Here is a 19,098-nt window from a genome sequence, read left to right on the forward strand (position 1 = left end):
TATCAATTGAGTAGGTCCAGACTCTCTGTGCAAATGAAATGAAGTACGAGTCTGGTAGGACCAGGCTAGGTCTAAACCATACTCTTCATTATCTCATCTCATCTCATCTCATCCTCATCCGCTTATCCTGGATCAGGTCTCAGGGGCAGCAGCTTTAGCAGAGGACCCCAAACTTCCCTTTCCCGGGCCACATTAACCAGCTCTAACTGGGGGATCCTGAGGCGTTCCCAGGCCAGTGTGGAGATATAATCTCTCCACCTGGTCCTGGGTCTTCCCCAAGGCCTCCTCCCAGCTGGACGTGCCTGGAACACCTCCCTAGGGAGGCGCCCAGGGTTCATCCAGACCAGATGATCCTGAACCACCTCAATATTCACTTAATGAGCAATCCTACCTGCACACTCTGGACCTGTGGGCTGATGGCTGGTGCTTGGTGATGCATCTTGTATCTGAGGGGCTACAAATCCCCTAAAGTTTGTGGCCAGTTATGTGGCGTTGCATCATAATATTATTTAAATTATGTAACGTTAGGTTGGACAGGCCATAAGAAATTATTATGCCAATTATTAGTAACATTCAGGGTTGCCACGGTATGCGGTATTACCAGTGGTTGAGGCCAACACCGAGTTATTTTGTATTATTTTTTTCCAGTAATAAAAAAAAAAATCCGGTCTTGTGTGGAACGCGGAAGACCGGTTCCACACAGCAACGCCGGTAAACAAACCCCGCGAAGCCCAATCCCTACGAGAGCTCCCCGTGCTACGGCCATCCGGAGGCGCACAGAGCTTTTGGCCGTGATATTATATATAAAATTATATTATACTATTATATGATCGTTATAAGACGCTGTCACCGAGAATTTGCGCGCTGCCAGACGCTGTCACCGAGTGTGAGAGGAGAGTTGCCGATTTTTGCACATTTGGCTGCATCTGTCTCCAGGGCTTTTCTCTTTTTAATCCTCGCTTTTTCTGCGCCACCCTTGCTCTTTTGATTTTCCATTTTGGTTTATTATTTTCCTTGTACATCTGTGGTTGGAGCTAGGCAAACACCACTGAAGTGTGCGGACTAGTGCACGACACGTACGTTACATCAGGCTGCGTCTGCGTCAGTGCCTTGTTGGTGGCCGTGCCCTTAACCTGCGTCCGCGTCCCAGTTTCATTGGCATGATAACAGACCGCCAGCTCCCTGATATGACCAGCGACAGCGGTAACAGCATACACGTGATCCCCACTCCACTCAGTGCCATGACTGAACACCGGCACAAAATAAATAAAAATAATAATTGAACACCGGCCCTCGCGGCCCAAAAGTCAGACCGGCCCACCGGGAATTGTCCCGGTCCTCCCGATTAGCCACTCCGGGCCTGAACAGTACCCTGTCCCATGGGAACATCTAACTGGGCATTTCTGTCCAAAAAAACATGCGCATGCCCTGATGGCACTGATGCAGCTGATGAAGTGTGAAAGGAAAGGCTATGAGGCTGGGACCAGGGGAGAGAAGCCCGATATTTAGCCTTTTAAATGCAACCATACTACTTAAAGGCTTTACTGATTGGAATTAAACCAACTGACGCCAAAACCCGTGGTCGTGTAAATGGTAACCCTAGATTGACGAACACTCGCGAGACTCGCTTCCCGACAACCTTTACCAACCTACATCGTTAGATTTCGACGCTTAACCTTAACTATGTAATGCCTGTTAACCTCGAGCATCTCGCGGAACTCTGGTAAATCTTGGTTTACCGTGTGCTCCAGTCCCGACCTAAAGGAGCGGAAGGTGACGCCGCTACACTGGCCGCTTGTGTTAGCCCCTCCCACACGGTGTCGAAGAGTTAGCTCCATGTTCGCTTTAGCTTTTGCTGACGGCTGGATGTGTTGCTCTGGGCCGGACACGAGCTGCTAATGCCAGTCGGTGAAGCGGTAGCTGTCTTCATTTCAATCTCCGAGAGGCGAGACGCGTATCGCAGCTTTAAGAATGTAAGAATTCCAGCACCACACAAACTAAACCGCATGTTTGACATCAGAAATGGGCTAAAGTACTCTGTCAACGTACCTACTAACGCTACCGGGCCTACGACAAACAGCTACGTTAGCGGTGCTGTAGATTGTATGGATGCGCTAAGCTAACGTGACTTCACATAGCTAGGAGCGTGCACCGTGTCTGGTTAAGGCCTTGACGCGAGGAGAAATGTGTTAAATAACTTCGCTATCGACTAAAATCCATCACAATGATGTAGCTTTAAACTCAGCAGCTTAATTAGCACACGTAGCTTAACTGCTGCAGGGCTAACGTGAGCACAAGCAGCACGTTGACTCTGCAGCGTATCTTTAATCGGAAGAAATAGGAGTGATTGGTTTGTGTCTTTGTAATGTAATGTCATAGTTATTGGTGCCGTAGGCCTATATCTACCATCTAACTGGACGTTAATGCCCCGGTGCTGGTGCACTTTTGGTCGACTTTTCTTTGGATGAATGTGTGCTACTGCACTGGTACAATCAATGCTAACGCTTAAAGTGGATTGTCTCTTATTCCCCGTAGTGAAGTGTAGATGTCCCAGTGATGACATTTCCTTGCAAACTGTTGTTTTGTGCCACAGTTGTGTTGAGCAACTGCACCGCAATCACGGCTAATCTAAATAATCTGGATATTGGCACATTCATTGTTAGCAGACTTTATCTTCTTGTGTGCATAAAGTTTGTGTTTCCAAAATGAGAATAATTGTCATGTGGAGTTGGGTTCAATCAACTGGTCACGGTTTGGGTTGAGTTAACAGAATTGTGGTACCAATGTGCTTGACTTCTTCTCCTCCTGTAGTGACGTGGAAGCTCCAAAATGGTGAAAATATTCATCGGGAACTTGTCACCGGACACTACATCAGATGAACTTCGCTCCCTCTTCTCCCAATATGGCAAGATTGGAGAATGCTCCATCGTCAAGAACTTTGGCTTTGTGCACATGGATGACAAAGCGGAGGCGGAAGAAGCCATCAGCAACCTCCACCATTATGAGCTAAATGGCCAGCCTATGAATGTAGAGTTGAGCCGTGGCAAGTCAAAAGGATCCACCAAGCTACACGTTGGAAACATTGCGTGTACCAACCAGGAGCTGAGGGCCAAATTCGAAGAGTATGGCTCTGTGTTGGAGTGTGACATAGTCAAAAACTATGCTTTTGTTCACATGGATCGAATGGAGGATGCCTTGGAGGCTATTAATCAGTTAGACAACACAGCTTTTAAAGGTGATCTCTCGGGCTGGGATTAATGGGTAGTTGACCTTATTATTTAATTCTGACTTGTGAATTGATGGGTAAGTTACGGACGCACTGCAGGTAAGTAAAAAGACAGAGGTGGAGGGATAATGGTATCTGAAGAAAGTAAGACAGCCCTCATTTTAAAGCTGGTATCCGTAATGCCGTTAGTAATGGCCTAGTCATTATTATGGGGGAATTTTGCAAACACAAATGGGCACCCGCTGCAATTTATAGGGCTTTTCACACTGTTGCGGAACCTGGGCACTGCAATGAAGGAATGCCTGCTTTTTGGTCATTCACACACAGCGCCGGTATTCCACAAAAACAAGAGGCGTCGCCATCTTTCGTGTGTTTGTGTGTGTGAGCTGATCTGCACCGGTAATTGACCACTCGAACCGTACCCCGAAATCACCAACTGTAGCCCTTATAGTAGCATAACTGTCGGAAGAGACGTACTGCAGCAACGGGCCTGCATGGGTTTGAGGGAGGGAGGGAGGTAGGGAGAGAGAGACTGCTTTATGGATGCGCTGTTGCATCACTGTAACTACCTCTGTTGCATACTCGGAGATGCAACAGATCTGTCCGCCAATTTTGTCTCCGTGCATTTCACATAGATGGCGGGGCGTAATAAAGCCCCACAACATGGGGAATGGGGTTTCTGATTGAATTGTCAGTTCACACTTCTGGTTCTGGTTGTTAATGCAAGTAGAGATGTCACGATACCACAAATGAAGAAGTCGATGCCAATACCAGTGACATTACGTGACTCTTGATGCCATTTCGATACCGCGGTTAGAAGGATTTTCTAAGATCCCATTTACTTAAAGATGAACTTCTGTTATTAGCAAATTTACAAAATGTTAAAATGGCACTTCTATAGCAGACATACAGAATATACCATAACAGAATACGGTTCAAATGGTGATCGTAGTACAACAACTTAAGTTTCGTATGCACGCACGCACACACGCCTAATAACTTACAGTAGACGCAGTCATTTTTACAGTCATGGTTGTGGCAGGTAGTTAATGTTAAAACATTAACATAAAAATGTTTGCAAAAGTCTGTAGTTGATAAGACCAGCTGATGTAAAGAGGTGGGCTAACTGATTAGCCAAGGCTGCATTACTACGAGGTCCAGGCTAACGTTAAACCTAAGCCATGTATGCTTCATAAGATAAGGCATTAATGCAACAGATGTGCGGACCGATGTCTGTGCGGACTCTCTGCAACATGGACATGGAAAGAATAATCTGAGCTGCCAAACTTTGCTGACTCTGAGCAGATTCAAATGGCAATATAATGTGCAACCTTTCATGACAACTCTGACATCTTTAGTATAAACCTGAAGTTACGGATTTCAGCTTTAACAAGTTTGTTTAATGCTCGAATCATAAGCCATGTCTTCTTGCTAATTTGAGTATATGGGGGAGGCGGGTCCACACTCACGCACACACACACACACACAGACACACCGAGAACGATAACTTAAATGACTATGGACATATAGTTTTAAAAATCAAGTGGATGGCAGAGTCCACATCGACAGCGATAGTGGCGAAAAAGATCATTGGGATTATTGCCAACGGTATGTAGGATGTTACTACACGCTGGAGAACGTGCTTGGCGTCACCGTTTACAGAACATTATTGTTCATCAGTATGGATGCGCATGTCGTCGTTCAATTCAATTACATTTTACAGTGCCAAATCATAACAAAAAGTTATCTCAAAGCACTTTACAGAGTAGGTATCGACCACTCTATGACTTAGAGTTGTTGTTATAGTTATCGTTCTTGGTGTGGACAGCCTTCAATGCAAATTCTTTTCACCAGATTGATGGATTAGGAGACTTTTGTATACCAGGTAGGAAATGTCAAATATATTTAGAAAAAATGCAGGCATAAATCCTTATTGAGTCTCTTCTTTTTAAGGCAAACTGATGAGTGTGAAGCTTTCGACTAGCCGCCTGCGTACTGCGCCGGGAATGGGAGACCGATCGGGTTGTTATCGTTGCGGGCAGGAAGGCCACTGGTCCAAAGAATGCCCTCTAGACCAAAATGGCTTCCACAGAAACGGTTCAGAGCCACAGTCCGATGGATACGACGCACCGAGATTTGACGAGCGTGCTTGCAACAGCGGTTATCAGCCGGACTTCAGTGGCGATCCTGATTATGGTGGCGGCTTTGCTTCTGTACGTGGTTCTGGTCAAAGCAGCAGCATGGCAGGGTACAGAAGGGGTTCAGGCTACGAGGGTGCAATGAGATACGGGCCGCACCCAGGTTATGGCATGAGCGCTGTTGCCGAACATAGCATGGGTCGCATGTATGGCAGTGAGGCGGCATACAGGGGCAACGGCTCACTCTATGGCGCGGTACCAGCCTTCCCGATGCGACGGTCGCCTTACGAGGAACGGGATCCGTTCGGGGTCGTGGACTACTACGAGAAGTACAGGGCCAATTCTTTCGGAGGCAATTATTTCGAGGAACGTCGCGCTGTCCCCATGCCTGCTCCATCAACATCCTCCTCCACAGCTATAATGAGGGAACGTGTGCCCCCCTCTAGCCACGATCCATATGAGTGCCCCCCCCCTCCTCCTCAACCAGCCCCAGTCTCCTCATACTACGCACGAGACCGGAGTCCGATTCGGAGGGTCCCTGCTGAGGCAGATGGATACGCATATGAGCGTTCGCGCCTTTCCTCAGGGCCCTCCCACCCAAGAAGTTCTACCTTTGACCACCCGCGGGATCCCGGCGCTGATCGACCACGATATACATACTAATCCTTGTCCCATACACCCAGTTGAGAGCTTTCTGGCATTTTGTGGATAGGATAGCCCAAGTGCCATTGGAATCACGGAAAATGAAACGGTAAACATTATATCTCAATGGTAAAATCAAAGGCAAGGTCAGTCCTCTGTATGTGTGCGAGGCGTTTGGGTAGGAAGAACAAGTTTACAATAAAGCTTAAGAGTCGATTTCAGTCTCGATAGTTAAATGCCCTCACATGCTATGATCTCATTCCAGGTACGTCAGAACGCATTACAACTGATGCTCAGTTCCCCACCTTTCATTGTCCTATAACATGTTTTGGTATTGGTGCGGTTCTGAGATGGCTTACTCCAAGTGCAGATACTGGGTTTATCTACAGTCTGGTTGACCTCTTTTCAGGAGACTGTAAAAACAGAATTTTTGCTCCTCTGAAAGTATCTATATGTTTATACACTATTTAGACTGAGATAATAGAAACTGATTAAGTTAGTGCATGGTGTATGTTGTTAAGGTGAGTCTTAGTAACATAGTTTATCTTTTTTTTACTTTTTAGCAGAGTCGCTTAGTATGTGCATCTTAGTATATTTGTGTTTGTGTAAGTTCCCATGGTAAAAACTAATTTGAATACTGTATGCTCTATCACCTACATTGTTTTACCTGTGTGCTTAAATGTTACCTGCACCAAATATGGACCTGCAAGGTTAGAAATGGTTACACTTGTATTTGGGTTAAATCAAACCTTTTTGTGAAATTAAGTTGAAGAGCTTTTTATCAGTCTGCATTATGATTGTTTGTTTTTTAGTTAGTTGCATTCAAGTTGATTTTCATTGTGGTATGATGCTTCACATCTTGAATATACTGTATGTTGGAGTTTCATAATGGAAATGACCTTAATTGCATATGCTGTTTTGATTTATCACAATGGTTGAAAATTAAAATCTTTGTCTGAAGTCTGACTACTGTAATTTGTGCGTTTGTGCTGCGTCAAATGTAAGTTGGAGGTAGACCACATGGTGACAAAGGAATGAAAAGAAATGGCACTCATGATCCCACATACCTACACTGACATAAATCCTGGACCATATCAACTCTGAAGTCTAAGAGGGCATCATGTCATGATAAAATAGTGACAGGATGTTGGTTTGTGTGCAGAAACTATAACATTCCATGCACATTTGTGTAACACTAGCCACACCTGGCTGAATATCTATTACAGCATTCATATTGTCCAATATATAATCAGGATAGCCAAGATACTTGTTGGAGATGTTTTGCCCTAGGACACAGAGTTCCAATGATTCATTTTGATCATTGTACTGAATGCTTACCCACTGTTGTAAATACAGTTCTTGTGCTTGGATTTTATTTACACATTAAGCAAATAAAATGCCTTTAAATTGAATCTGCGAAGGCAGAGAATCTGGGTCATTCTACAAAAAATGGTGGAAGTGCTGTCATTGACTTTTGCAGACACAAATCCTTTAACATGACCTTATTGTCACATTAATTATATATGTTCAATAAATACTGTCCTTGGAATGATTAAACAATGCATTCATCTAAAGTTCAATATTTAATTTTAGCAATTTACTTAAAATACCAAGTTCTTTGAATTGAAAAATACTTTGTCATGAATTAATTTTCGATCACACTAACATTGAGGATCAAAATTAGAGAACAAAGTATTCTTGATTTATTCTATAATATTTTTGATTGTTCATAATCTGATAGAATATCCTCTGTCTTTACCACTGCTGTACTAGCATGTTTTTTCCACAACAAAAACCTTTATTTTATTTGTTTATTATATTCAAAACTGAACAGGAAGTGTAGAGGCCACAGCTTTGAATGACTTCAGCACATCTGCACCCACAGGACATCACTAGTTTCTCACACTGCTCTGGTTTGTTCTGGGTCCATTCTGACTCGGTCTCTAACACAGTTCACTGACTGGAGTGGGTTTCTTACACATTACTTTGTTGCTGAGGGTTTTCCAGAGGGTTTTTCCATGTAAAATTAAACAATGCTTTCATACGAGTCACTATATGTTTATTAATCATTTATAGTTGGTATCCAATGCTATAACAGGGCCTGTTAGAGAGAGTCATAGCAGCCAATCAGGTTTCAGAATGATGATAAAGATAAAAACCTTGCCCAATCAAACATGGCATATGGGGAGGGGCTTGACCAATAGGAATGCTGTATACTATGGCGGATCACCCCCCCCCCCCCCCTCTTCCGCGTCCATGGGATCATCCTTTGTGGTTTTCCGTTGGGCGCCATTTTGATTAAAGTAATGTGAGAGTAGGCTGCTGGCGATACTGTTTGATACTTTTTTCAATTGAAACGCATTTAAACCGGAGTCGACTGACGTTTGAGGAAGACGAAGTCATCTGAGTGCACCGAAAATGGCCACGGGCGCAAACGCAACTCCGTTAGGGAAGTTGCACCCCAGTATTGGCGCTAAACGAGGATTTGACGCCGGGCCTGGTGCGGGGAACGGGTTGATGCCAACACCGGGGCCGCCCGCATCCTTTCCTACTCTACAAGGTTTCCAACCCCCGATACCAAGCGCAGCTTTTCCGCAACCGCATCAGTTCAATCCTGTGGCAAGCTTTTCGCCCCAGCCTCCCCAACAGCCCGCTACCGGGGTCGTGCTGTCCAAACCAGGTAAGTGAACCAAATGTCCGCTAACGTTAAGCGCCACTGCGGCACGAGTTAACCGTTAACTCAGGCCGGGGACGTGAATGCGGCTGAAAGCACCAGGGCTTAAAGGCCCCACATCAAGCCCCGGCCTTCAGCAAAATGGAGACAGCCATGCTAACGTTAGTCAGCTAAGAGGTTTAACGTTTAGGGAGTACGTTACGTTAGCAGCCGTTAGTTAGTTCACGTTAGTCTGCACCAAACGGGTTTATCCGTCCCTAGTGTTGAAGAAAAACGGCTAACCTCGAATGTTAAACCGCTCATGAACGTCAATGTTATTAGAGACATGCAGCTGTAACGTTGGACATTAACCAGTGTTTCTGTGTAAATCATGTGAAGAAAGCGGTAGTTGACCAAATGGGCACGTTTATCTCGTCTAAATCCGGGTCTTCCTGTGTTTGCTGTAGCTTCAGTGGGACGGTTACCTTAACGTCTGTCGCTAAGCTGCGTCATGTTGAGTTCATGCACTGCCCGTAACGGCGCTCACCGACCTACAGCCAGCATGGTTACATGTCGTTTCTCGCTAGATTTCGGTCAGAAGAAATCAAGAAAGAGGAGTCGTTGGAGCAGCGAGACGCCCGATCAGAAGACTGTCATACCGGGCATGCCCACTGTTATCCCTCCTGGACTGACCCGGGATCAAGAGAGAGCCTATATAGGTAAATAGTTAATGTTGTCACGTTGTTGTAAATAAATACAATGTTGTAGCATAATGTCATATCAATTCCATTTGTTGGAGGTTGTAGTTTTCTCACATGGTGCACACCAGTATTAAAGTTACATTTACCTTATTACTTATGTATCCTGTTTGCTCCTATCCCAACAGTTAGAGCTGTTTAAAGGCACCCATAAGATGCTACTTCTAACTCTAAACTTCCTATCGCATTTTCAATGTATTTGGCCATTCTATGTTAGGCAAAATGGGAAATGTCTAATTTTGCTCCAACTGTTGAGACAAAGCAATCATTTCAAATGATTATAACTTGATGTTGTAAAAATGTTAATTAAGCTTATTTCTTTTTAATGGAAGTAAAGTGGTTCAACTGTGGCAAGTGTTTCTGTTGTCTTCTGGTTTGCATACCATTTGGCACCCATTAGCAAGAAGAGTTTAAGGTAGCCGATTAAACACCACTGCTTGCTGATATCTGTCCTGAGCTGCAGGTCACTACTCACTGTCTTGCTTGATCCCCTACACATCATCAGTATTATACCTGTGCATGGAGGCATTACTCATAATGTCCTAACATGCCAAAGTGTGCTTCTGTTTCTATTGGTCAACGTGTGAGCAATGCTGCTTCAATGGCAAATCAATCCAACATATTTCATTACTAAAACAGTGGATTTAGTGGGTATGCAAATTGGGAAACACTTGTAACACCTGTAACAAAAAAAACAAACATATGAAACAATTTTTAACCACAAATGCCTTCCAGCAGCAGTGTAGCACCTACATACTGTCTTCACAGGCCCTCAACGGGGTGTTCTGAAGCAGATAAGTTTTGTCAATAACCGACATTGTTATTGATTCTGTTCACTCATTGGTAATGGTTGGTCTATTCATTTGTGCCCACCTTCTGTTGGTCACACTTATCGTTTCCTTTGCTCATTCAATAGATCCCCTAAAACAGTCCAAGGGAAGCGTTTAAGAGGAAATGGCTGCGAACCACAATTATTCACAGGGCCTTTAATCATCTCTATTATCCAGAGTAAATGTTTCAGTGACCAGTGAATCTCTGTGTTTGGGGGGTGTTTCATTACAGCTTTCATAATGTGCATGGGATGACTGATTGATTTCAATTTTTTCCATTGCCTTGTAACTGTAAGACTGGTGCCTGTCACTGCTGCCCCTCAGTGTTACATCTGTGGAGTGCAAAGGGTGACCCCGATCACCCTTTTTGTTATTGAAACTTGCAAAACAAACAAACCAGTCAGTGATTTTTAGACCCAATCTGTCCTTTTAAATACTAAACGGTTTCACTCAATTTGCTGCAGTATGTGAATCCAAGCGTAGGTTTGAAATATTAATGGTTTGGCAGGAATTTTTATGAATCATGGTCTAGATGTATACTGATATGTTGCCATTTTCAGTCATCGTCTGAGTAAAGGTTAGTCTGGTTTATGCTAATATAAATGGAACTAGAACATATTCGTATTGTGCTTCTCTGATGACCTTAGATATGAGTAAGGGGTTCATGCTTTAGAGTCTTACCAGATGTTTGATCTCCCTTAATGTTTTATTTAACAGATTCACCATTTGTCTTTACCTCAGTAATGTACGAGACAGTGCTCTAATGTGCAGAGCCTTGTCTCTCTGATGTTGTTGTGGTAACCACATTTCTCTCCATCCTTGTTTTTCTTTCCTAACCTGAATTCTTCCAGTCCAACTGCAGATTGAAGACCTGACTCGTAAACTGCGTACAGGAGACCTGGGAATCCCTGTTAACCCTGAGGACAGGTCGGAAAAAGATTAAATCCATGAACAGTAACATTTTCTCTACCTTTTTGACTTTTGGAAGACAAATGTTGATTTTCAGTATATGTGGTGTCAGTCTTAAACTCAGATTTCATAGTAGTGTTAGCTGGCAGATGTAGAGTTTAGTTAGCTATCTTGTGAAGGAGGGGCAACATTATTCTAGTGGATTTTCTAGTGGACAATAAAGATATATTTTCCAGAGGAAAATATATCTTTATTGATATATTTATAAAAGACTGCTAACCTCTCCCCCAATAATCATACATGATTGTGTGTTTACTGGTAGCTTTAGTGGATTTTCAATTTTTCCATAAATGGTGTGGAATTATATGGGATTGGTAATGGTACATTTTATACGTAGGTCTATAACATAATCCAGAAAATAGTTTTTGCACTTATTCATTTTAAAAACTTTTCAAATAACTATTGGAGGCAGACAATTGGCCAAAGCGCAAACGTGTATGAACTGAAGCTTTTTAACAAATAGTTCAGTGAAAACAAATGTGCACAATTAAGTGTTAGTTTCTTCTTGACTGTGGAAACATTTTGACCCTAAAAAACCTCATTATTCACTTTGGATGGTTTTTCTGAGCTTTCAATCAAATTTCATTGTCAAGGAGGAAGTGAACTCAGAGCCAAAGTGTTTTTCTCTTTCTATTTTCATTTATTTTTACTCAGACTAATTCTTTATGATTTAGTTTCATTTATTTATGACGTAATTTTCAGTCTTGGCTTAAAAAAACAAAACAAAACAATTGAAGTTTTTTAAGCGATAGTGTAAAAAGTGGAAGGGAGCAGGGGTATGAATACGTGGGCAGCCCACTGTAAATAGGTCAATGTAGGTTGAGGTGTATTTCAGCGTAGACAATTTAGGAAATCACTGCCAGAACAAAGATAACTGTGTTGAGTATTTGCAACCTTCTTATTGGATCATTTAACATTTGACTTGACTGTTAAGTGGAGTTGTTGATTTAGCCCTCTAGTATTTCTGCATCATGATTTAACTCTCTGCCTTTTATGTGTCTGATGTAGAGTGCTGTGTGAATATATGAATACGTATATGATGCATAATGTATGAAGATTTTCCTCTGAAACAGGTTTGGGTCAGAACACCTTACTCTGTAAAAAAAAATTTTTTTTAGCGTTGATCATTTCAGATCTCGTTAGCTTTAAAGCTGAAACTGTTCAGATGAATTGGCACTTTTAAAAAAGTTGGTTGGTACCCAAAGGTTCACACAGGTCCCGTCAATTGATATTACATTGCCTGACTTTTTTTTTACTAACTTGATATTCTATAACGTTTTGCTCACGGCCTGTAGCCTACATGATGATAATACGTTTTGGTCTAGGCTTAACAAATGATTTGTCGCTAGTCATCTCTGGTTTTCCCGTAATGTGGCTTTAAATATTTCCACCCAGGGGGAAGGGGGGCATGTTCCAGTTTTCCCTCTGGACTCATGAGATCTGGAAGAAAACGGGCAGAATTGTATGTGTTGTGGAAAAGCAGTGGCCAGCTTATAACGTAGTTTCCATAAGGATCTGTTCCCCCGGGACGTGGCTTGCTCTCAAGAGTATGTGAATTTGACCTTATGCTAGCTAGCCCCCCCGTCGCCTGAACACTGTATAGAGTTTCTCTTCATAATCAGACATTTCCACAGCAACCAGTTGAAAGTTGATTGCAGAGCTGCAGCACTCTTATAAACACTCCCCAGTCTAACGTGACACAACCAACTGGGGGTGTTTCAGGTTGTCACCGTTGGAAGTTTGAAGCATAAAAGGAAAACCCTATTTTTTTTTTCTCACTCTTCACATCACATGGACACAAATGTTGCTCTCTGATGGGAGAGCATAGAAAAGGTGGATATCTAATCTTAATTCCTTTTCTCTAACCCAAATTACCCCACATCAACCTAACCCTTTTTCAAGCACAGAGCCTCCTTAACGCAGCAACACAGGTTTTCAGCATCCAAGGGGAGGCACGGACCTCTTCCGCCACGCCAACACCAAGCAACTCTCAAAGCCAGCGTTTCTGCTTAGGATTTGCGAATTTTGCTTTGGTTCCTTTTTCTTACCTCCAAACTTTCCTCTCTTGTAGGCCAACACTCCTGTATGCAGGTTTAGTTATGGCCATGTAATTGTTATTTCTTTGTGGTTGATGCCCTTCCAGTGTATTGGGTTAATTACCACTGTCCATCTTTGGTTGCCCCCTTTTTACCCTGAATTGTCTAAAAGAATGGACTCTAGCCTTTGTAGTGTCAGTGCAGAGTTCCTACATACTTTTCTTTTCGTTTTGAGTTTGCTCTTGCACTGGCCATGAGTCTGAGAATTTTCTCAGTAGATCAAAATTCTCCAAACTGTTTTTGTTTTGAAAGAATATTGTTTCTAAGACATGTCAGTACCCATTGATTAGAAATTCCCAATGAGGATTTGAATTTTTTACAGTCCAAGTTAGCTGTAGGGAGCCTGTGTGATTGCTGTGGCAGAGCTCCACTTCCTGAAAGGTATTGATGATGTCTTTCCTGTCTTTTGTCTGCCATTTTCAGGTCTCCCTCTCCAGAGCCCATCTACAACAGCGAGGGCAAGAGGTTAAACACTCGCGAGTATCGCACACGTAAGAAGATCGAGGAGGAGCGGCACTCCCTCATCACCGAAATGGTTGGACTCAACCCCGACTTCAAGCCTCCTGCCGACTATAAGTACGATTTGTTTCTCTGTTTGACTACCTGTATTTATTTATTTATTTTTGCTATCGACACAGTCTGTGTTAAAGGCACACTTAAACCGGAGGCTGTTTCTAGTTTACCAGGCAACCAATTTGTCCATCCAAGTTAGAAAACGATTATGGTAATGATGTGAAATTCTTAAAGTTGGTTGGATATGTCATTTTTAACAAGCGCTAAGTGCAGGTTCCAGGTACTTTAAGGGGTCAGTGGCAATATTAGGTAGACAGTTGACAAATGCCACAGCACTAACCACCATTTTACTAGTATATCTACAGTATATGGAGCTAAGTAACCGATACTCAGAAAAACAGTGGACAATAGCAGTCCGGCAGGCAAAGCTGTTCACGGCCTCGCTAGTACTGGGGGACTGAAGGCTATCAGAGGGAACTGCCAAATATTACAGGGGAAAATTTAAAAAGGAGCATCGCAGCGCACACAGCAAAGTACAAAGTAGTTTGACTGGCAGACTTGTAGCTTGTGCCGGCCCCAGTGGTGATTCAGCAAAATTGGATAGAAACAAATAACAACATTTAATTGCTTGTCTACCAAACAGCACAAAAAATGCTAATCCGCCCTGCGTTTGCTTTTGAATGAAAACCGTTCACATTATGGGAATGACCAGGCTACTGGTGGAGTTGCTGCAGTGGAAATAGGCTGATGGGCAGTAAAAGTAGTAGCAGCAGTGGTAGTTAGCTGTTAATCGTTCCACGTAAATGTTTATCTCTGATTTCTTTCCTGCAGACCTCCAGCCACCAGAGTCAACGACAAAGTTATGATCCCCCAAGATGAATACCCTGAAATCAACTTTGTTGGTCTGCTCATCGGGCCACGGTAAATTAGACTAAATGTTACTATCATGTTGCATTATTTACATACTTTTCAAAGCAATTGTTAGTTACAGCCAGTACAATTGAAATTCAGCTTAGCTTCTTGCTTTCTTCCCTTTCTGTTTTACCAGCGGTAATACGCTGAAGAACATTGAAAAGGAGTGCTGCGCCAAGATCATGATCCGAGGTAAAGGTTCTGTGAAGGAGGGGAAGGTGGGCCGAAAGGATGGACAGATGCTGCCAGGGGAAGATGAGCCTCTGCATGCCCTTGTCACTGCCAACACAATGGAGAATGTGAAGAAAGCTGTGGAGCAGGTTAGATCACCTCAACGCCTCAGTTGCTTCATACTCTTATTGGACGTTGCATCTTTGCTCAGTGCTTTATGCTCAAGTGAGCTTGATATGTGTTTATTGCTGTATTCAATGTGCCTTCGGGACTGTGCATCGTGTACAGTATCTAAATGCCGAAAAATGGGCCCACAGATCCGCAACATTCTGAAGCAAGGCATTGAGACGCCTGAGGATCAGAATGACCTACGTAAGATGCAGCTGAGGGAGCTGGCCAGACTCAATGGCACACTGAGGGAAGACGACAACAGGTCAGTGGAACAAGTCGGTGATAGTGGTAGAGCTTTCTGCTTAGTTCAGTGCTGGGACATCATTGGTAATGAATGTATGGGCACGGAGAAGGGACATTAAGGTACAGATCTATGAAGCTCAGTTTAAGCTACAGAGCACCACTGAAGACAGAATGTGCCTGTGTGTCTCTGTAGGATCCTTCGTCCTTGGCAGAACTCTGAGCCTCGCAGCATCACCAACACCACCCTCTGTACCAAGTGTGGTGGAGCAGGCCACATCTCCTCTGACTGCAAGTACACCAGGTGATGACCCGTTGATCAGTCACAAAGTATAAACGATGAATGAGTCCAGTTTGTTAATGTAGTGTTCTACATCTTTTTGTAACAATGTTTGCTTTGTGTAGCTCCTTTGCTGCCCACAGAGCGACAGGTGGCGAGCCTCCTCAGTCAGCTCAGGACAAGGCACGTATGGACAAAGAGTATCTGTCCCTGATGGCTGAGCTCGGGGAGGCTCCTGTTGCCGGATCTGGAGGAGGACACTCCAATAACCAGGGAGGAGGCCCTCGGTCCTCAGGACCCAGCAATAACCAGCAACCCCAGGTAAGTTGGCAACACATAATCCCATCCTCCCATTAGTGTAAAGACATTTGTTTAACTGGTGACTGTTTGTGCAACAGAACCGGCCTCCTTGGATGAGCTCTGGTCCAAATGAGAACAGGAACTTCCATGGCATGCATGGAGGGCATGGAGGACCTCACAACTTCCCTCCCCCCATGCCCAGCATGGGAGGCCCACCTATGCCCCCCAACCCCAATGGCCTGCCTCCCCCATGGATGCAGCCCCCTCCTCCTCCTATTGGCCAGGGTCCAGGACCTCACGGACACCCCATGGGTAAGAGCTGACATGGATTTGTGGGATTTCCTGTTTGGACATGATGGGAAATAAAATATTCACTGTGCTCCTCAGTAATTTGGGAAACCAGGGAAGTGCCAGGGTTATGAATGTTCCACAGGAGCCAAAAATGTTTTCTTTCCTTGTAGGTCTGCTGCCACCTCCAATGGGCATGATGCCACCTCCACCTCCTCCCCCCAGCAGTCAGCCACCTCCTCCCCCTTCTGGACCCCTGCCACCATGGCAACAGCAGGCTCCACCTCCCCCTCCAACCAGCAGCATGGCAACCAGTACACCGCTGCCCTGGCAACAGAGTAAGACCACAAACTGTTTCTGAAACCCTCCCCTCATTCTCTACTCAATACACTCAGTTCTGAGTTGATGACACAGTCCGCTGGTTTTCCTATATCTGGTTATGGTAACTAGAAATCTTCACTGATGTGTATTTGCACACATTAAAACTCATAATCATCTGCTCCAGTTAGATAACATCAGCGCATTTAGTTTGTTGCCATAATTCTGTCCAATGAAATGCAGTTGCCTACATATGGTTATGTAGGCCACTGCTTTGAGATTAAGACCAGCTTTTTGCAATAAATCCCATTGAAATACAAAGTAATTCAGTAACCTGAAAATGCTCTTTCCCCGGTTAAGGGAATAGTCGTATTATTGAAGTTCCACACACACATGAAAGGGGGTTGAATGGGAAAATGGCGGAGTAACTCGACCTCAGGTACAGTAGGTGGCACTCCGCCAATATACAGCTGAAAGGTATACAGCTCCATTTTTGCTTCACCTTTGTCAAAATCACAAACGACTGACTTTTGGACAGAATTACAACCGAAACGGGTCTTCTTGGTAGTGATGTTACTCCCCATGGCAAAGTCATTTATTCTATTTCCACTGCGGTGGAGTGGGGCGGGGGGGGGGGGGGGGGGGGGTTATAACCAACGCAGACAGGAAACCCGACAGTAACCTGGGAAGGCTGTTTACATGCAGGAATAATCAGGTACTGAAGGAGTGATCTCTGTCTGTTAACTGGGGTATGAGATATCTGATTTTGTACGGTGTTTACGTGGCGTCTGAGAAACCAGAGTATGCCCTTAACCCAGATATAATCGGGTTTTTAGGTGTTTCTGTGTCATGATTGCAGATATGACTGATGACCTGTGGAGCCTCACATCACAATAGTGATTTATCCAAGTGATAATTTAATGTGTGCTGGTGACAGTGAACGATGACAGTAAAGGGTTAACCTCCAGCCTCTTCCCCTGCAGATACCACCACCACGTCCAGCCCTGGCACCGGCACCCTGCCTCCATGGCAGCAGCCCCAGCAGCCTGCGGCCTCTGGAACCCAGCCCCCACCACCCATGGGTACCCCATCCATGGTGCCGCCACCCCCGGGCGTCCAGCCCCCGTTGCCCCCAGGTGCCCCTCCTCCTCCCCCTCCACCACCTCCAGGCTCAACTGGCATGATGTATGCCCCACCGCCGCCCCCACCACCTATGGACCCTTCCAACTTTGTCACCATGATGGGGATGGGGGTACCCGGCATGCCCCCGTTCGGCATGCCCCCTGCCCCCCCACCCCCTCCTCCCCAGAATTAACCCTGCCACCGAAGAGTCGTCCTCTCACAAGAGTTTCCACCCTACAGCACATTGTGAATGTGTGCTTACAGAAAAAAATATAACCAGTGCTTTATTTTTTATTGATCCTTGATATTGTGAAGAAATCTCTGAAACAATGAAAGGTTGTGTTAGTTAAATTTGTAAAGTTGCGTAACTTTAGTAACTCGGTCATTTTTCCTGTTTTTAAAGTTTGTGTTAACACAAAGCTCCGAGTGTGCATGCAAACAGGTGCTCCCAGGCACTCGCTCTGCATCGCTCCCGTTGTTAGTCACATTACTTGTATACCAAATAAACTGCTCAAATATTCAAGGTCGGAAGGTAAATTTTTGCTCAAAAGTCTCTCCGTTTCAAATATTCAGTTCTGACCATAACACTTAGCTTTTATTGGATTTAATATATTAAAGCTCAACTTGCATGATTCATTGCAAACACCTCTCTCACAAGTTTCTACTGCTGTCATGTCCCCTATGTTGGCTTTGAGTTGAATAAGATGAATATTTTTGTAATGAGATGTGAAGTGTATCTTTGTTCTGTCAGAAAACCTTTTTTGTAGTACTGTCTCAGATTGTTTTCCAGAAATACCCAGGGTTTTAATTGTTTTTGTTTGTTTTGTTACTTGCCTGCGTTTCAGTTTTGACATTGAGTTTCAAAGGGGGAATGCAACGCTGCGAGCTGCCAGCGTCTGACCCCCTGCACTATTTGAATGCTGAGATACTCCTTGTTTTTCTGCATCTTTCTGCTCTGATAAGGCGCTGTGTGCAGTGTTTGTGTTGTCTCTGCCAGGACAAAAATATCAGCTTTGTCCATTGAGTTATTAGACAAGAAAACTGTTAGTTTGACTCTGTTTCTGGAATCACTCTGTTATGGCGCTAGCCCGAATGAAAAGCTGTTCAAATCTTGCTTGGTTTAGTATTAAACTGATCCATTTCACCTTTTTGTCGTCGAGTGCAGACTGCTTTCTCCTTTCATGGCTGAGAGCCTTTTGTCAGAGTGCTTGCCAAGAGTCTCTTTGTTGTTGTTTTTTTCCAGGCAAAGCCCTGTTGGCTGCCTCCTTTCAAATGTTGCATAACTGGGTTTTGTTATGGGTGACCGCTGCTTCACAAACTCTCCAGGAAGTCTCCACATAGTTTTCAGAAACGGGATTTCTCCTCATGTTCCCTACTGCTGACATTAATGGCAGAATATTTTGTGCATTTCAGACTTTTTGAGGCTTTGATGAAAGAACAGAATCACTCCCCATTTCTCAATATTAAAGCT

The 19,098-nt window shown here is 44.0% G+C and overlaps 1 protein-coding gene across 3 annotated transcripts; it reads left to right on the forward strand.

The window, feature by feature from the left end:
• The first annotated feature begins 1,827 nt into the window (after positions 1–1,827).
• sf1 (splicing factor 1) lies at positions 1,828–18,771 on the forward strand. 3 transcript variants are annotated; one of them, XM_083937453.1, is made up of 13 exons: positions 1,828–1,973; positions 2,812–3,235; positions 9,247–9,378; positions 11,099–11,174; positions 13,736–13,888; positions 14,657–14,746; positions 14,874–15,057; positions 15,226–15,341; positions 15,516–15,623; positions 15,725–15,920; positions 15,998–16,211; positions 16,361–16,525; positions 17,489–18,771. In XM_083937453.1, the coding sequence occupies exons 2-13, from the start codon at positions 2,830–2,832 to the stop codon at positions 17,818–17,820; spliced, it is 2,172 nt and encodes a 723-aa protein (XP_083793579.1). In that variant the 5' UTR covers positions 1,828–1,973; positions 2,812–2,829; the 3' UTR covers positions 17,821–18,771. The 3 variants fall into 3 exon arrangements, with proteins under 3 accessions (XP_083793579.1, XP_083793578.1, XP_083793577.1); XM_083937451.1 differs by lacking the exons at positions 1,828–1,973; positions 2,812–3,235 and adding an exon at positions 8,314–8,686; XM_083937452.1 differs by lacking the exons at positions 9,247–9,378; positions 11,099–11,174; positions 13,736–13,888; ... (6 more) ...; positions 16,361–16,525; positions 17,489–18,771 and adding an exon at positions 5,180–6,917.
• Positions 18,772–19,098: the final 327 nt, after the last annotated feature.

Source organism: Echiichthys vipera, assembly GCF_963691815.1.
Source record: "Echiichthys vipera genome assembly, chromosome: 22".
Lineage (NCBI taxonomy): Eukaryota > Metazoa > Chordata > Actinopteri > Perciformes > Trachinidae > Echiichthys > Echiichthys vipera.